At 45.4% G+C, this 13099-nt stretch overlaps 1 protein-coding gene across 2 annotated transcripts in view; it reads right to left on the bottom strand.

Annotated features, from left to right (window-relative positions):
- Positions 1–7458: 7458 nt before the first annotated feature.
- The window catches only part of KIF25 (kinesin family member 25), a 43343-nt gene continuing 37702 nt past the window's right edge, over positions 7459–13099 (bottom strand). For both annotated transcript variants that reach the window (XM_037392763.1, XM_037392764.1), the window contains exons 13-15: positions 11948–12145; positions 9261–9416; positions 7459–8051 (exon numbers count right to left, since the gene is read on the bottom strand). In XM_037392763.1, coding sequence (XP_037248660.1) covers positions 7894–8051; positions 9261–9416; positions 11948–12145 — 512 coding nt within the window. In that variant the 3' untranslated portion in view covers positions 7459–7893. The remainder of the gene's footprint in view (positions 8052–9260; positions 9417–11947; positions 12146–13099) is intronic.

Genomic DNA, 13099 nt, shown 5'->3' with positions numbered 1-13099 from the left:
CTGTAACTTCCAGCTGGCATGTGTCTGTGGTGAATCCACAACAGCTTTCCATAGAGGCATTATAAAGCCTCTATCCTGGATGGAGACTGGGAGGGCAGTGGATGGGGCACATGTCTGTCCATAAGATGGTATCCGTGGGGACTGTCCAGAGGCACGATGCCCTTTATGGCCTCCTGTACTCGCTGGAGAGATAGCCCGGGCAGTGGCTCTCACACTGCCTGGTACCTTCCCGACATCCCGTTTGTAGGCCCTCTGGGTTGAGCCCTGTGCCATTGCCGTGAGGTGTCCCTGTTGAGATACTGCAATATTGAGTTGCCTCTTGTGACCTTTGTCTTGTCTCTGGTGGGAAGTGCTTCTCGCAAGTCGGACACTGTGAAATGACCTGTCAGATCTGGCTGCGTAAGCGGGGTTATGTTATGAAGCACTGAGCATCGGCATGCTAACACTGGCTAGCTGCTCCCCATGGATTCAGCCTGGGTAGCAGACCCAGTGGGAGCAGCATGGGCTCCTCCTCCAGCTCCTTTTGAAGTAGCAGGTGGATGAGTGTGTTCATCTGCCCGTGCTGAGCCACCTTCCTCGGGGAGGGCTTGGGAAATGGGTCGGGAGGAAAGGAGTGTGGACACCAGGATCTCAAATGAAGATGAAACTCATCAGAGCAGGTGTGGGGGAATTGTGTTGGGAATATCAGCGCTGCCTGGCCGAGGCACGTAGGGCTGGAAGTGTTGGAGGCCTGTGGCTAGGGTGTAAAGGACTGCTTGCTAATGCCTCGGCTGCCTTGCAAAATGCTCACATTTCTGTGGTTATGCATTTGGTTGTGCATTTAACCTTAAGCTTGTGTAATTTGAAACGCCACCTCAGAGCATGTAGTGGGCAGAGTCCGTGTGTGTACGGGCTCAGAAAGAGGTGGAGGCTTATGCTGCAAATGTCGAAGGGAGGGAGGAAGTATCATCTTCTGTCTCTTGGATCTTCAAAGCTTCTGGTGTGGCTTCCAAAACTTTTATAGCAGTGGGGTGGGGTTTTTTGGTTGTTTTGTTTTTATTTTTGTTCAGAAGAGGGAAGGAACTGATTAGTAAAGTCCAGAGGAAAATGGGAGGGAAAACCATTCCTGGTGCATGCCTTGAAGTGAACTGCTGGGCAGTGACTCATCCCAGCCAGGACAGCAATTTCATGTAACAGAAAATGGGCAAGAGGAGACACGTGCTGGAGGAGATACTTGTGAGTATGAAGCCGTAGGAGCTGAAATAGCAAAAGCGTGATAATTCAGCTTAATTGTGAATCCCCAGGGAAGTGAGCAGAGGTGCAACTTTTTAAGCTCGTAGGTCTGTGGATTAGACGTGCAAATCTCATGTTTCTGGAGTTTAAGAACTGTGGATTCCCCCCCCACATTATTTCCATCGAAGCTGATGCTAAACACTTGGTCCTGGTAGCTGGAGCACTGCAATTCTCTTCTTTTGTTTCTGAATGTAGGCCCTGGTGTTTGAACTGGTAGGACTGACATCTGGATGTGTCTGGTCACTTGACCAGCATTTCAGCAGGTTTTTTGAGGCTGACCTCCCAGTCGTTAGAGACACATCGTGTACTGAACAAACACAAGGTGAATTTGGAGCATCCTGTCATGTTATTCAAGTATTGAGTTTTGGACTTCTCTTCCAAACGCTTTTTCTGATCAATCTGAAACACTTAGGTATGGGGAAGAGGGATCATCGCTTTTTTTTTTTTTTTTTAATAATCTGAGATCTTTAGTAAAAACACAGGCAGAGGGGAGTGTTGTCATGAAGTAAGGGGGCAGTTAAGATCATCTCTTGAAGATGCTCTCACAGCCTGAGAGCTGAGGAGGATGTGCATAAAGATGCATTACCTGGTGGCTTTGGCACGCTCCGTGCAGCCGTTCCTGCCACTGCCAGCATCACTGGGGAGGCCATGGGTTACACCCGAAACAAATGGCACCTTTGCGGCCACCGACCTCAGTCCCTGGCACAAGCTGAAACCTTTGGAGCGCTGTAGTGCCCCATCTGTTCGCTGCATTTGCCCTCCCTCCCCCAGGGGCATGCTCTGAAAGGCTCACTTCTAAAGGTCACCAAAGGCTATTCGACACTGCTTTGGGACAGTTATTGTTTGGACGTGTTGCCAACCTTAGTCAAGAGCACAGGCACCTTTCTATTTTATAAAGGTGAATTCAAATCAATGAAACCAAATGCAGCTGTCCACTCCCAGAGCCTCCTAGCGCATACTTGCATGAATTCAGGAAGGCTCAGATTTTATCTTAAGTTTTTTTTGGTCTCCCTTTATATAAACAAAATAAAAAGGGGCAAATGCATTGCAAGGTAGAACCTGGTTTGATAACAATGGGTGTAAGAAAAGGCAAAAAAACCTGTAGGCACTGTTTCCCCTCACTTCTGCCCTTCAATTAGATCACCCTGTGCCCTCCTTTGTCTGGTATGTGGCTGGCATTTTTTTATCTGGCTAGGGCTATGGTTGCTCAAATCCAAGTTGGTTTTGGGAAAGGCCGTGGTACCTCTGGCATTCCTGCACTCTGGGCCTGTCTGCTCCTCCGTGAGCTGATGCTACCGGTTATTCCTCTGGTTGGAAGGGGCTTGCAAGCCATCAGCTTGCAACTGCTTGTCCACAGCAGGAGCCAAAAGCCTTTTTCCAATAACCGCTTCATTCTGCCTGATCCTCATTCTGCAAAGGTTTGGAAAAGTGCTTCATAAAATGGAATCAGCAATTTAATAACAAATTAAACATTTTTGTGAACTTTCCAATGCTTATTATGGTTTTCCTAGCCTGGCTAAAACCTGGAGCAGCCTCTCTTTGTGGCGTGGCTGCTGCCAAGGCATGAAGCCACATGTGGAAATTAAATCTATAATTTTCAAACATCAGCATAGGTCAAGGTTTTGTTTAAGAGTGGGCCAAAGGCACTGGCTGCTTTAATTACTGCTTTCTTTTTAACCCTGTGATGAGATGCAGCGCTGTTAAGCAATGGTGGGTCACATACCTTCCTTGGGCTCTGCCGATTAAGAGTATTCCGAGGTGGTGAGGAAGATTAATGGCTTGTCTGCAGGCGTGCGGAGTGCTGTGAACTGCAGTGGGACTGCACAGCGTGCCAGCCACGTGCTCAGCGCAGGGCAGCTCTCCCAGCAGGGTAGGCTGCCCTGCACAAAGGTGATCCCTGCAGGCACTAAAAACATCCTCACCAGGAGCTGATGGGGAGCAGCTCCTGTGCCATATGCTCTGCTCTGCCCCATTGCACGCCGCCTTCCCCTGTATGGAAAGCACGTGAACTGGGGACAGATTTGCAAGGGCTGGAAGAAGGCGTGTTGGACCACAGCTACAGAGCTCAGCGTTAGAGCTGGGCAGGTAGGGTAGGGATCATGGCTGGAAAAAATAAGTGAGAAACCTCCACAGCAGTTGTTGGTCCTTCAGAATCGGGTCCTTGAGCCGTTAGTTTCCCTGGCTGTGGCAGGCTGAGAGTTGGGGCTCTAAACCCTGGTCTCTCTGGCTAGACTAGGGAGGCAGAGGTACTTGCTGAAAATGGATCTATCCTGTTAATCCCTTTCCCTTGGCTGCAAGGGGAACCAACAACTGGAGCTGATAAATTCCATCTGTAATGATAAATCCTCTGGGAAATGTGGGCACCAGGCTGTACTTTTCGGCCAAATTTTTTGACTTGTACTTGAAGATTATGGTCTGATTCTAGGCAAGTCTAGACTTCTGCTAACTTTGCGTAGGTCTGTGTGTATGCTTATCCGTGTGTTTTATTCTAGACAAGCACTTGCTGCTGTTAGGACTTGGGGATTGGTCTGGCAGAGTCCCATTTTCCCTGCTCCATCTCCAGACCTGCTGGACGTCCTACAAGCCAGAGCATTCGCTTGTCCAGGGAGAGGCACAAGGCTCAATCCTTCGTCTTTGAACTGGATCCAAATTTTCTGCTTTCTGGAGAAGCGCTTGGCCCACAGGTTAGAGGAGGTGTGAGTAGGGTGCCAGAAGCGAGTGGCGGTCACAGTGTGGATGCAGCTTCCATTTTTACGTAAGGTTCTTGGGGGTACACTGGCAGGAATACCAGACCCTGGGCCTCCCAGGCAGCTGCTGTGCTGGTCAGGCTTCACGCCATTGACTCTTTGGCCAACTTGACACTGAACCAGGATGCTGAATACCAAGGAATTCGCAAGACCAAATTCTCTTGTGTTTGCTGTGGTTTCAGTAATGGGTATGCTTTTTGAGGAGGAGGTGGAGGCTCCTAGCTGCTGTTGCTCACATGGTTTTCTCAGCTCATCCGCAGGGCAAGGAAGAAGGCAGAATACAAGAGGGGCATCTGAAGGCCAGTCCAGTGGGTAGCCAGGGTTTGTGGTGCCCGGCATCGCTGTCTGGAGCCATGTCTATTTCCTACCGCTAGCCAGGGGGCCGTGGAAGGTGCAACACAGCCGAATACTGCCCGAACTGTCACAGGAGAAAGTGGGTCCCAGGGAGGTGTCCTGGTGTCAGCTGGGATAGAGTTTATTTTCTTCTTAGTAGCTGGTGCAGTGTTGTGTTTTGGACTTGGTGTAAGAACGGTGTTGATAGCACACTGGTGTTTTTAGTTGTTGCTGGGTGATGTTTATACTAAGTCAAGGACTTTTTGGTCTCCTGGGCCCTGCCAGCAAGAGAGCTGGAGGGACATGGAAAATTGGGAGGGGACACAGCCAGGACAGGTGACCCAAACTAGCCAAAGCGGTATTTCATACGATATGATGTCATGCTGAGTATATAAACTGGGGGAAGGAGGAGGAAGGGGGGGACATTTGGCATTATGGTGTTTGTCTTCCCGAGTAACGGTTAGGGGTGACGGAGCCCTGCTCTCCTGGGGGATGGCCGAGCACCTGCCTGCCCATGGGAGGCGGTGAATGAATTCCTTGCTTTGCTTTGCTTGCGTGCACAGCTTTTGCTTTACCTATTAAATTGTTCTTATCTCCACCCTTGAGTTTTACATTCCTTTCTGATTCTCCTCCCCATCCCTCTGGGTGATGGGGAGTGAGCAAGCAGCTGCGTGGTGCTGGGTTGCCGGCTGGGGTTAAACCACGACAGGAGGAGAGTAAGAGCCCAGCGGTGAAAGGTTGACTGACTTGCTGACTGCGGCCAAGGCAGCTGGCACAGATCATGGGTAGGTGAGAGGCCGCTCCCTGCACTGAGCAGGCTCCCTCCCAAACAGTGACCCAGTGCCCTGGCTGAGCAGGCAGGAGGCAGAGTAGGGTTGAGGGTGCTCTCGCTTCAATGCAACAAGAGACCAGCTGAGCTCTGGATTATGCACTCACGGGCTCTACTGAAAGGATGTTCTCCTGATTTATGTGGTTTTTACTCTCGTTTGCTCTCAGTTGCTCCCAGAGAACAAACCTGTATTAGCAAATAGACCGCATGAGCACTCTTAAATAATCACATTTTTCCTGGTACTTACGACCTCCTGTCTCAATTTTTCAGAACGCTTTCAAATACCACTTACTTTCTTTCTCCCAGTGTTGGTACTTGTGTTTCAGCTTTACAACGTGAAGCTGATGAGGACTGGTTTATCAGGATCGGTTTCAGTCAACAAAGGAAACCTTAAAGTCAGCTCCATGAATACGTCACACCTGCTTTTCTAACGTAGCTGTTATTTCAAAGCATGAAAGATCTGAAAGAAAAAAAATTACAGCAGACAAGTATACGGCCTTGCACATACCGTTTTCCTTGCTCCTCAGAACAGCAGTTACATGTCTGGAGATCCTTGCCTCTCCTTCAGCAGGTCCCAGTGGATCTTCAGGCAGAAGACAATTCAGCTTAATGCTGGAGTAAAGCCATTTCACCCTTACAACTTTTACCCTTCTTTCCTTCAGTGTGTCACATCTGACACCGAGATTGAGCAATCGCATCTCTATAACCCAGGAAAATCCAAAACCGTAAGTACTTAGAGCAAAATGTTAACTTCGCTGCCCTGCATATCCTATACACGTCACTGTGCTGTCAAAGAGTGAGCGATGCACTGTGCTGACGAGGGAAATGAGAACAGGGAATGCGGCAGATGCACAATTTGGCAGTTAACGTTAATGTAGAAACTTAAACTTTTGGCATTTGAGGGGTTTATTTCTGAGCTTTAGCAATAAGTATTGCTGCTTTTCCCCTAGCACATAGATTGTAAATAAATGCCAAGTTTTAAAAAGCAGCTCCAGAAAAGAAAGTGCAGTTCATGACAAGTTAAGAAATGGCAAATCCTTAAAAATACTTGAGGAACTTAGAGGCTGGTGGAATCAGCTAGCCCTCCCTCGTCACTTAACCTCTCTTAGAGCTGTAATCTGGGCTGCTTTCATAGCCCAGCTGTCAGGAGACTAAGGTGAGCTTGAAGCTGCCTGCTCCTGTGTTTCATTTACCAGGCTAACACTGCTCACCGACACTTTCTCACCTGAGATTGCCTTAGTGACCGTGCAGCTTCCTGAAGTCCTGGGTCCTGATTCTTTTTTAACCCATCTATTACTGCAGGAATCAGGTGAAGTCAAGGCATTTTAATCACAACATTATTTAGGAAAACAAGTATTGTTACAGCTCTCCAGTTGTATGCTAACATTCTGAGCACCAGAGCACGGCATGCAACACAGCAGCTGTTAAGTATTCAAGGGTGGAATTCCAATAATAGTATGCTATATAATCCCTGGATAAATATTTATGCTTGTGAAGGTTAAGTGACTTGGAGTACTATAAACTCCAGCCTTTTGGGCAGGCCACTGCAATTCAAGCCTTCTTTCCGTGACCTCCCAATGACCTCTCTCTCTCAGTCTAGAGGCCGAGTGATTGCTGGAGGTAAGAATTCAGAGCAGATCCTGAGGCATCGGCTGAGCAACAACGTGGTGCATAAAACACATCAGATGTTCTTTGAACCCAACTGAACTCATCTCAGAACCGCTTCTTGTCTCCAACATTGCTTAAATTTCCTTGCAACCGCTCCAGGGTAACTTCATTCACAAACCCTGCGTGATGATGTCACAACAACAAGCCTCTTGAAGATGACAAGCATCATATCACAAGCTGGGTTTTTGGTGTTTTATTCAGGTGATGGATGGGAAGTGTGTAGTTATCCTTTTTTACTGTGATGGCACATTAGTTCAGAGCCTTTCAGCATTTATAGGGAAAAAAACCCAAAACCCCAACAACAAAATAGGCAAAGCTGTAGTCTTAGTGAACTCAGTAGAGTTCGGATTCGCTCCAACCATTTAACCTGAGTGTGTTTTCAAAATGCAGTATAATCCCTCATTTGCTTCCTAAGCTACATTCCAGAGGGATAACAGATATAGTCTTACTCCTTTTTCTCCATCTCACTAACGCCATTATTTGCTACCTAAAACCAGAGAACAGAACTCCATTCAGTACAGCTGAGGGGTTGCTTTTCACTCCTACCTGTTGACCATGCGTTAAGAATGACCCCATCCATGCTAGACAGAAGACCAAGCCACGATGACATTTTAATCCAAGCCATGTTTTTTATTTCACTTGCTGCTTTGAAGCCCTGGAATGATATTTAGACTCATGTCTTCTACTGCGAAAACAGAACGCACCCTTGGCTTTTCTGAAGCGAGCCATCCTAAATCAGGGCTCTGTCAACTTATTCTACTTGCCCAAAGGAAACACATTGCCAAAACCATGTCTTGAAGCAGCTTTCCTAAAAAAAAGTCTGATTTATTTCTAAGCCATTCCACCATAGTAGCTGTTGTCAATACTTGCTATTTTCTTTGGAGCAGGAACATTATCAGCAGGGTTATGGCTTACTAATGCCATGTTGAGGATTGTTTATTTTATCTGGCAGTTGATGTCTAAAATAATGGCTTTAGGACAACAATATACATTTCAGTCTGAGGAACTCATTAATAATACTTTCATCCACAGGAGTCTTAGGTTTTATTTTGCTTTACTCGGCACTGGGAAATTTTTTTTCTTCACTTGTCCTCTCTGAACTTGCCGAGCACGAGTTCCAAATCCCAGAGACTGCATTGATTCTGTTAAGTACTTTTGGTCAGGAGAGATGCACAGCACCACCAACAGTTTCGCATCACCTCCTAAAAGCAGGAAAATGACAAAACGTATTTACCTCATTATTTTCAGTAAGTTATACGCTGCTAATGTACTGATCTACACCACAGTGAGCGTAGGCTACCACTGTTTTTATGAAGCAGAAGACTGCCCATGAAGAAGGCTGTTGAAAACAGACGGCTCCTTCAAGGGAAGTCTGTCTAACGATATATTTGCCGCAGCAGAATAGAAGTTTCACAATTTGTAATGTAGATTTTCCCCCCTTATAGCTTCACCAGTTAGTCAGCATGTATGTTATGGGTCAGGGCACCTCATTAAACTTTGTCAAATGTTTGTAAATTTGGGGTAATGGCAAAATGGCTTATTTGTGTGACAATAAAGCAAAACAGACATAGAGGTTCACAGAGAATGATTAAACAAGGAAATTCCTCCTTTCAACACAGTGTTACCCAAGTCATACACCAGGCATAGTTAAAATCAGGCTCAATGCTAATACAACATAGCTCCTAAACTCCTTTCTTTGGCTTTCCCTTTTAAAAGTGGGGACTTCAGCACTAGGTGAAATTGCAAGTTGAAGCAAAAATTAAGAGTCTTTCAGACACTCTGAAGAACTGTTCCCTCAATCACTGCCAATGCCTTGAACTGGAGACTAAAAGCACAAGGGCTGATGCTTTATAGCTGCAGAAAAATGGACTAATACACCATATGGATGGACACAAATCTGACGTTACTGCAGGAATTACACTTGCTTTAAAACTGTTTCTGCATAGATGAGGAGCTAGAGAAGGTGACCCAAACACAAGCTGTAGTGCAGTACCACATGTCTGTTCTGTCTCCCTCCTTTGTCTTACTGCTACAGGGCACAATGTTGAGGAATGTGCAAGTATGTGACTACCCTGTAGTAATAAAAGAATGAAGCTTAACTTGTAAACTGTACCTGACATGAAACACCAATGAAATGCACTTATTACCCTTTAAACGATCCTATTAGAGATGCTGTGATTTTTACAAGCGTATTCCTAAAGTGAACCTTGGAAACAGCAAGGTTTAGCCGAATTCAGGAGGAGTTCAGAACTCTTGCTGTGCACTCACACTGCTCCAAAGCCAGTCTTTGAATAGAGGCCCACATACAAGCAAAGAGTACAAGATCATTCCCTAATTTTACACAACAAAGGAGGGGAAAGATTGGGAAAAGTAGTCTCTACTGTTGAACGAAAGTCAGAATAATCCCTCACCTACAGAGTCCTGAAGCAGGTGTGTAAGTTTGCTGTTCCGATACGGTACATGAGATCGCTGTTCTGCTATTGCTCCAAGAACATCTGCTAGGGCAGACAAGCTGCGGTTAATAAAAGACGTCTCTCTCAGCGCTGCACCTGTCACTCCAGACATACCTAGTACAGTGTAGAAAAAGGCAATGGTAAGACTAAGCAAAGCTACTTCAACTGTAATGGATGAAAAATTCTGTTGCTGCATTAACATTTTTAAAACACAAATTCTGAACCAGGACTTCCAGTCCACCCATGCCAAAAGCAAGATGCAGTGGTTTTTCACTCGACTGCCAATACATTGTTCAGCACTTCTACTCTTTTGAAGGAAGGTTAAAGGAGGTTCAGTGTCTGCAGATGGTCTGAAGCATCTCATGTTAAAGTTGATCTCTTCATCTGTACAATGCATCTTGGCTCCATATGTGTTAAGAACAGGGAACTGAGAAATTAGGAACCATAAGAACAGACAAGACAAGGCTGCTTTTGAAAACGCCAGTCCACAGTGTCCCCAGAGAGAAACCTGTTGTGTTCCACCATTTTTAATAATAAACTGCCCCATCTGTATCCCTTACGAAAAACAGGAGTGACACTGATGGCATAAGCTGCAGAAACACAACTGTACAGCAGCCGTAAGGGTGAGGGGCTTATGTTCACCAAAGTCTGTAAGATCCTGTTTTGTAGTATCATTTGCAGTAAGGAAAGCGATAAAGGAAAATGATGCCCTTCTACCATCCACCCAGCACGGTGGTATGCAGCTATGCTGCCCCTGAGCAGCACTGGACAGGTTTGGTCTACACACCGCGTTGGACCAACTTAAAGAGGTGCTGCAAATGCAACTCTTTGATCAGTCTGCAGTTAGAAGTAATTAATTCCTCCTGTCCTTACCTCTGCCATTTTGGGAAGAGAAATTTGCTACTGGCATTTAGCATCACATTATTCAAATTCAACCTTTCTTCAGGATAAGTGGATGAGGAACAGAGGCATCTGCAATCACTTCTTACTACCCAGAGCACATGATCCATGCTAGGCAGAGCTAATGGTAGCGGGATGAGCAGACAGGGCTAATAGTTTCCTCAGCTGCTTACTGTCCCACCTCTAGAGAAGTGCAGAGAGAGGCTAGGGATCTTGTTTTCCCTTCAGGCCACCATTTTTCAAACTGGGAGAACAAGAGAGGTGTTGAAGAGGCAAATGTGAAAAAGGTGCAGTAATAACAAAACGCCCAGAAGTCTGGACAGTAAGGGCTGGAGGAATGTGACTGTGGGAGAGGATGGAGTTGGAGTAGTAGAGTCTCTTGGCAGAGGCACAGAGCAAAGTGGTTTGGAAGACCCTGCCACAGGGTGGACAAATAATCTGAGATAGGACATATCTCAAACTAGCTTTACTGGGGTCACTGTGTATACAGCCACCCCCAAGCTTCTGTTACAGCAAGTAAAGGTGGACTCCTGAGACAGTGGATTATCACCCTAAAGCAAAAAATTGCAGATAGGTGAGGTGGTACATGCTTAAATTGCTGATTATCTACATTTGGTTAGATAAACTTCCACGAAGCATTTAGCTGAGTTTTCAAACTGAAACCTAGTTTGCTACAAACAGACCACTTAGCTTGTATATGCTGTAAATGACCCAGGATGGCTGTAGAGCGGGGCCTCGCAGTGTGTGAGAAGCCTGCTGTACTGCAGCTCACTTAGATTTGTCCACATTTTAAACCAGTTATGAGTTAATGGCTGCCCTCACTTTTATGACAGTAAGTCCACCAGCATAGCTGATGGCAGAGGTTAGCTGCTGCATGTGCTGGGCCACATCGAACACTGATGTCAGTAAGCACAGCTCTTCCGGCTTTGCTGGAGGATCTGGCCCACTGAGCCCCAAACCAAGTAAATGCTTGTCCTGGTTGAACTGAGAGAAAACACACACACACACTGTTGCTCAATTACATGTTTACCAAACAGCTTCCAGTACTCAGAGCAAATGAAAAAAAATAATGTATTATATTAGGTTTCTCTGTAGAACAAAGGTTTAACAGTGAGCAACAGCAAGAATTCTTTTGGCAGTAAAGTAAAAGACTCTTTCATAATACTGGTTCAGTTTTCAAAACATTATTTCTGGAATGGTACATTTGGCTGCATGGCTTTTCTTGGTAAGAAAGCTTGTCCTTTAGGAAATAATCAAGTTTTTGAAATTATTGTGTGCCTAGAGGAGGCAGGAGGAAGAAAATTCTTTGAAGAAACAATGAAAACAGTATTATCTTTTCAACACTAACTTCCACTATAAGGCAGAAAAACCCACATGTGGTGATATCAGCTATTAAAGATATTTGTAATATTTAAATAATTTACGCACTTTAAACATCTCTGTACAAAGACATGCTAATTTTCAGAGTAGAAAAACAGGCCTAATAAAACCAGTCTGAACAAATAATGTACCTATGATATGGGTGACCGCCCTAGGCTTACTTCAAGCTTACGCAAACAGACTTTCAGTTAAACTGTACCAGTGTAAAACTGGAACAATCAGCCCCCGAAATTTGCCAGGATCTGTGGAGTTAAAGCACCCACTGTATGAACGCGGGGTAGCATGTATCCCTTCAGAAATGGTAAAGACAACTATTGTCACCTAGATCTGGGAGGATCCATGCCCAAACAGATGCATTCACTTACCAACACACTCGCTACCAGCCAGGTCCACCAGCTGCAGTCTAGTTTTGACTTGCTTCATTTTCTCAGTTGCTTCAAGTTGTGCTGGTGAAGAGGGTCTGGAAGAAGAGGTGGATTTATTGTCTCTCATTTTTTGTGGAAAGGTGCAAGAAACCTCTTTATTTAATCTCTGACTGGTTTGTTCTTCTTCCCATGAAGTACCTGGTTAAGAGAAAAAACAAACAAGGAGAGCTTCTCACTGACAGTGGAAATAGAGATGGAGGAAAAATGGGGCATTAATAAGCGAAGCAGAATACCTGCTGCTTCAGGCTATTCTAACAGAAGCAATATACAAGTCAGAAGCAATGGCACAGGCAGGCTGAATGGCGTCTTCTATCTTATTTAAGGTTTTGCTCATCAAACCGATCGTACCAGTTGGTAACAAGACATGGTGTAGGTTATTTTGCATCTAAATCTAATATCCCCATTGTTCTCATTTGTATGTGCAAAACAAGAAATGGGAGTCCAGTAAGGACTTTAAAGAGGCATTTTTTTGTGTTTTAGATTGACAGCAACCAAAGTGAGATTTTAGATGTTTGGGAGCAGTAAGCTCTGAAGTCTGTCTCTATGTATTTAAAACATCACTTGCTGGTGCTCTGGCAAGAAAAAAAAATCCTCATCCTGCTTCTTCTGTTTTGTCCTTCGCTGCTGTTCCCTCTAGACTTCTTTCAGCCCTCATATCCCACTGCTGCATCTCCACATGATGAGTTCTTAGCCTCAACAGCGTTACTCCCACTTGTTCAGGTTGGTCACCTACTGCTCCTGGTAGTTCTGTAGCTGCGCTAGACTGCTTCATATCCTTCCTCTTCCTCAGCAGCAGACTCTCTGCCACAAGGAAGAGGAAGACAGATTCTTTGGGAATATGCTTTCACATTAGTTTAGCAGGAGTATATGCAGAAGAGCTTTCCCAAAGAAGTTGTGCTTTTTTTCTTCAGTGTTTGGTTTTCATCTTCCTCTCTCTCTTTCTCTAAGATGCAGAAGAATAAAAGGCACGTACTCTGCTGCCGGTAATAGTGACAATAGACTTTTGTTGGGATTTAAGAGTAGTAGTACTAAGTTCCCTGCTGCAAAACTTGAGTAAAGAGCAGACTGAACTGCACTGCAGAGCTCTGCACT

Source organism: Falco rusticolus, chromosome 6 (assembly GCF_015220075.1).
Source record: "Falco rusticolus isolate bFalRus1 chromosome 6, bFalRus1.pri, whole genome shotgun sequence".
Classification (NCBI taxonomy): domain Eukaryota; kingdom Metazoa; phylum Chordata; class Aves; order Falconiformes; family Falconidae; genus Falco; species Falco rusticolus.
This window is presented reverse-complemented; position numbering and strand designations above follow the sequence as displayed.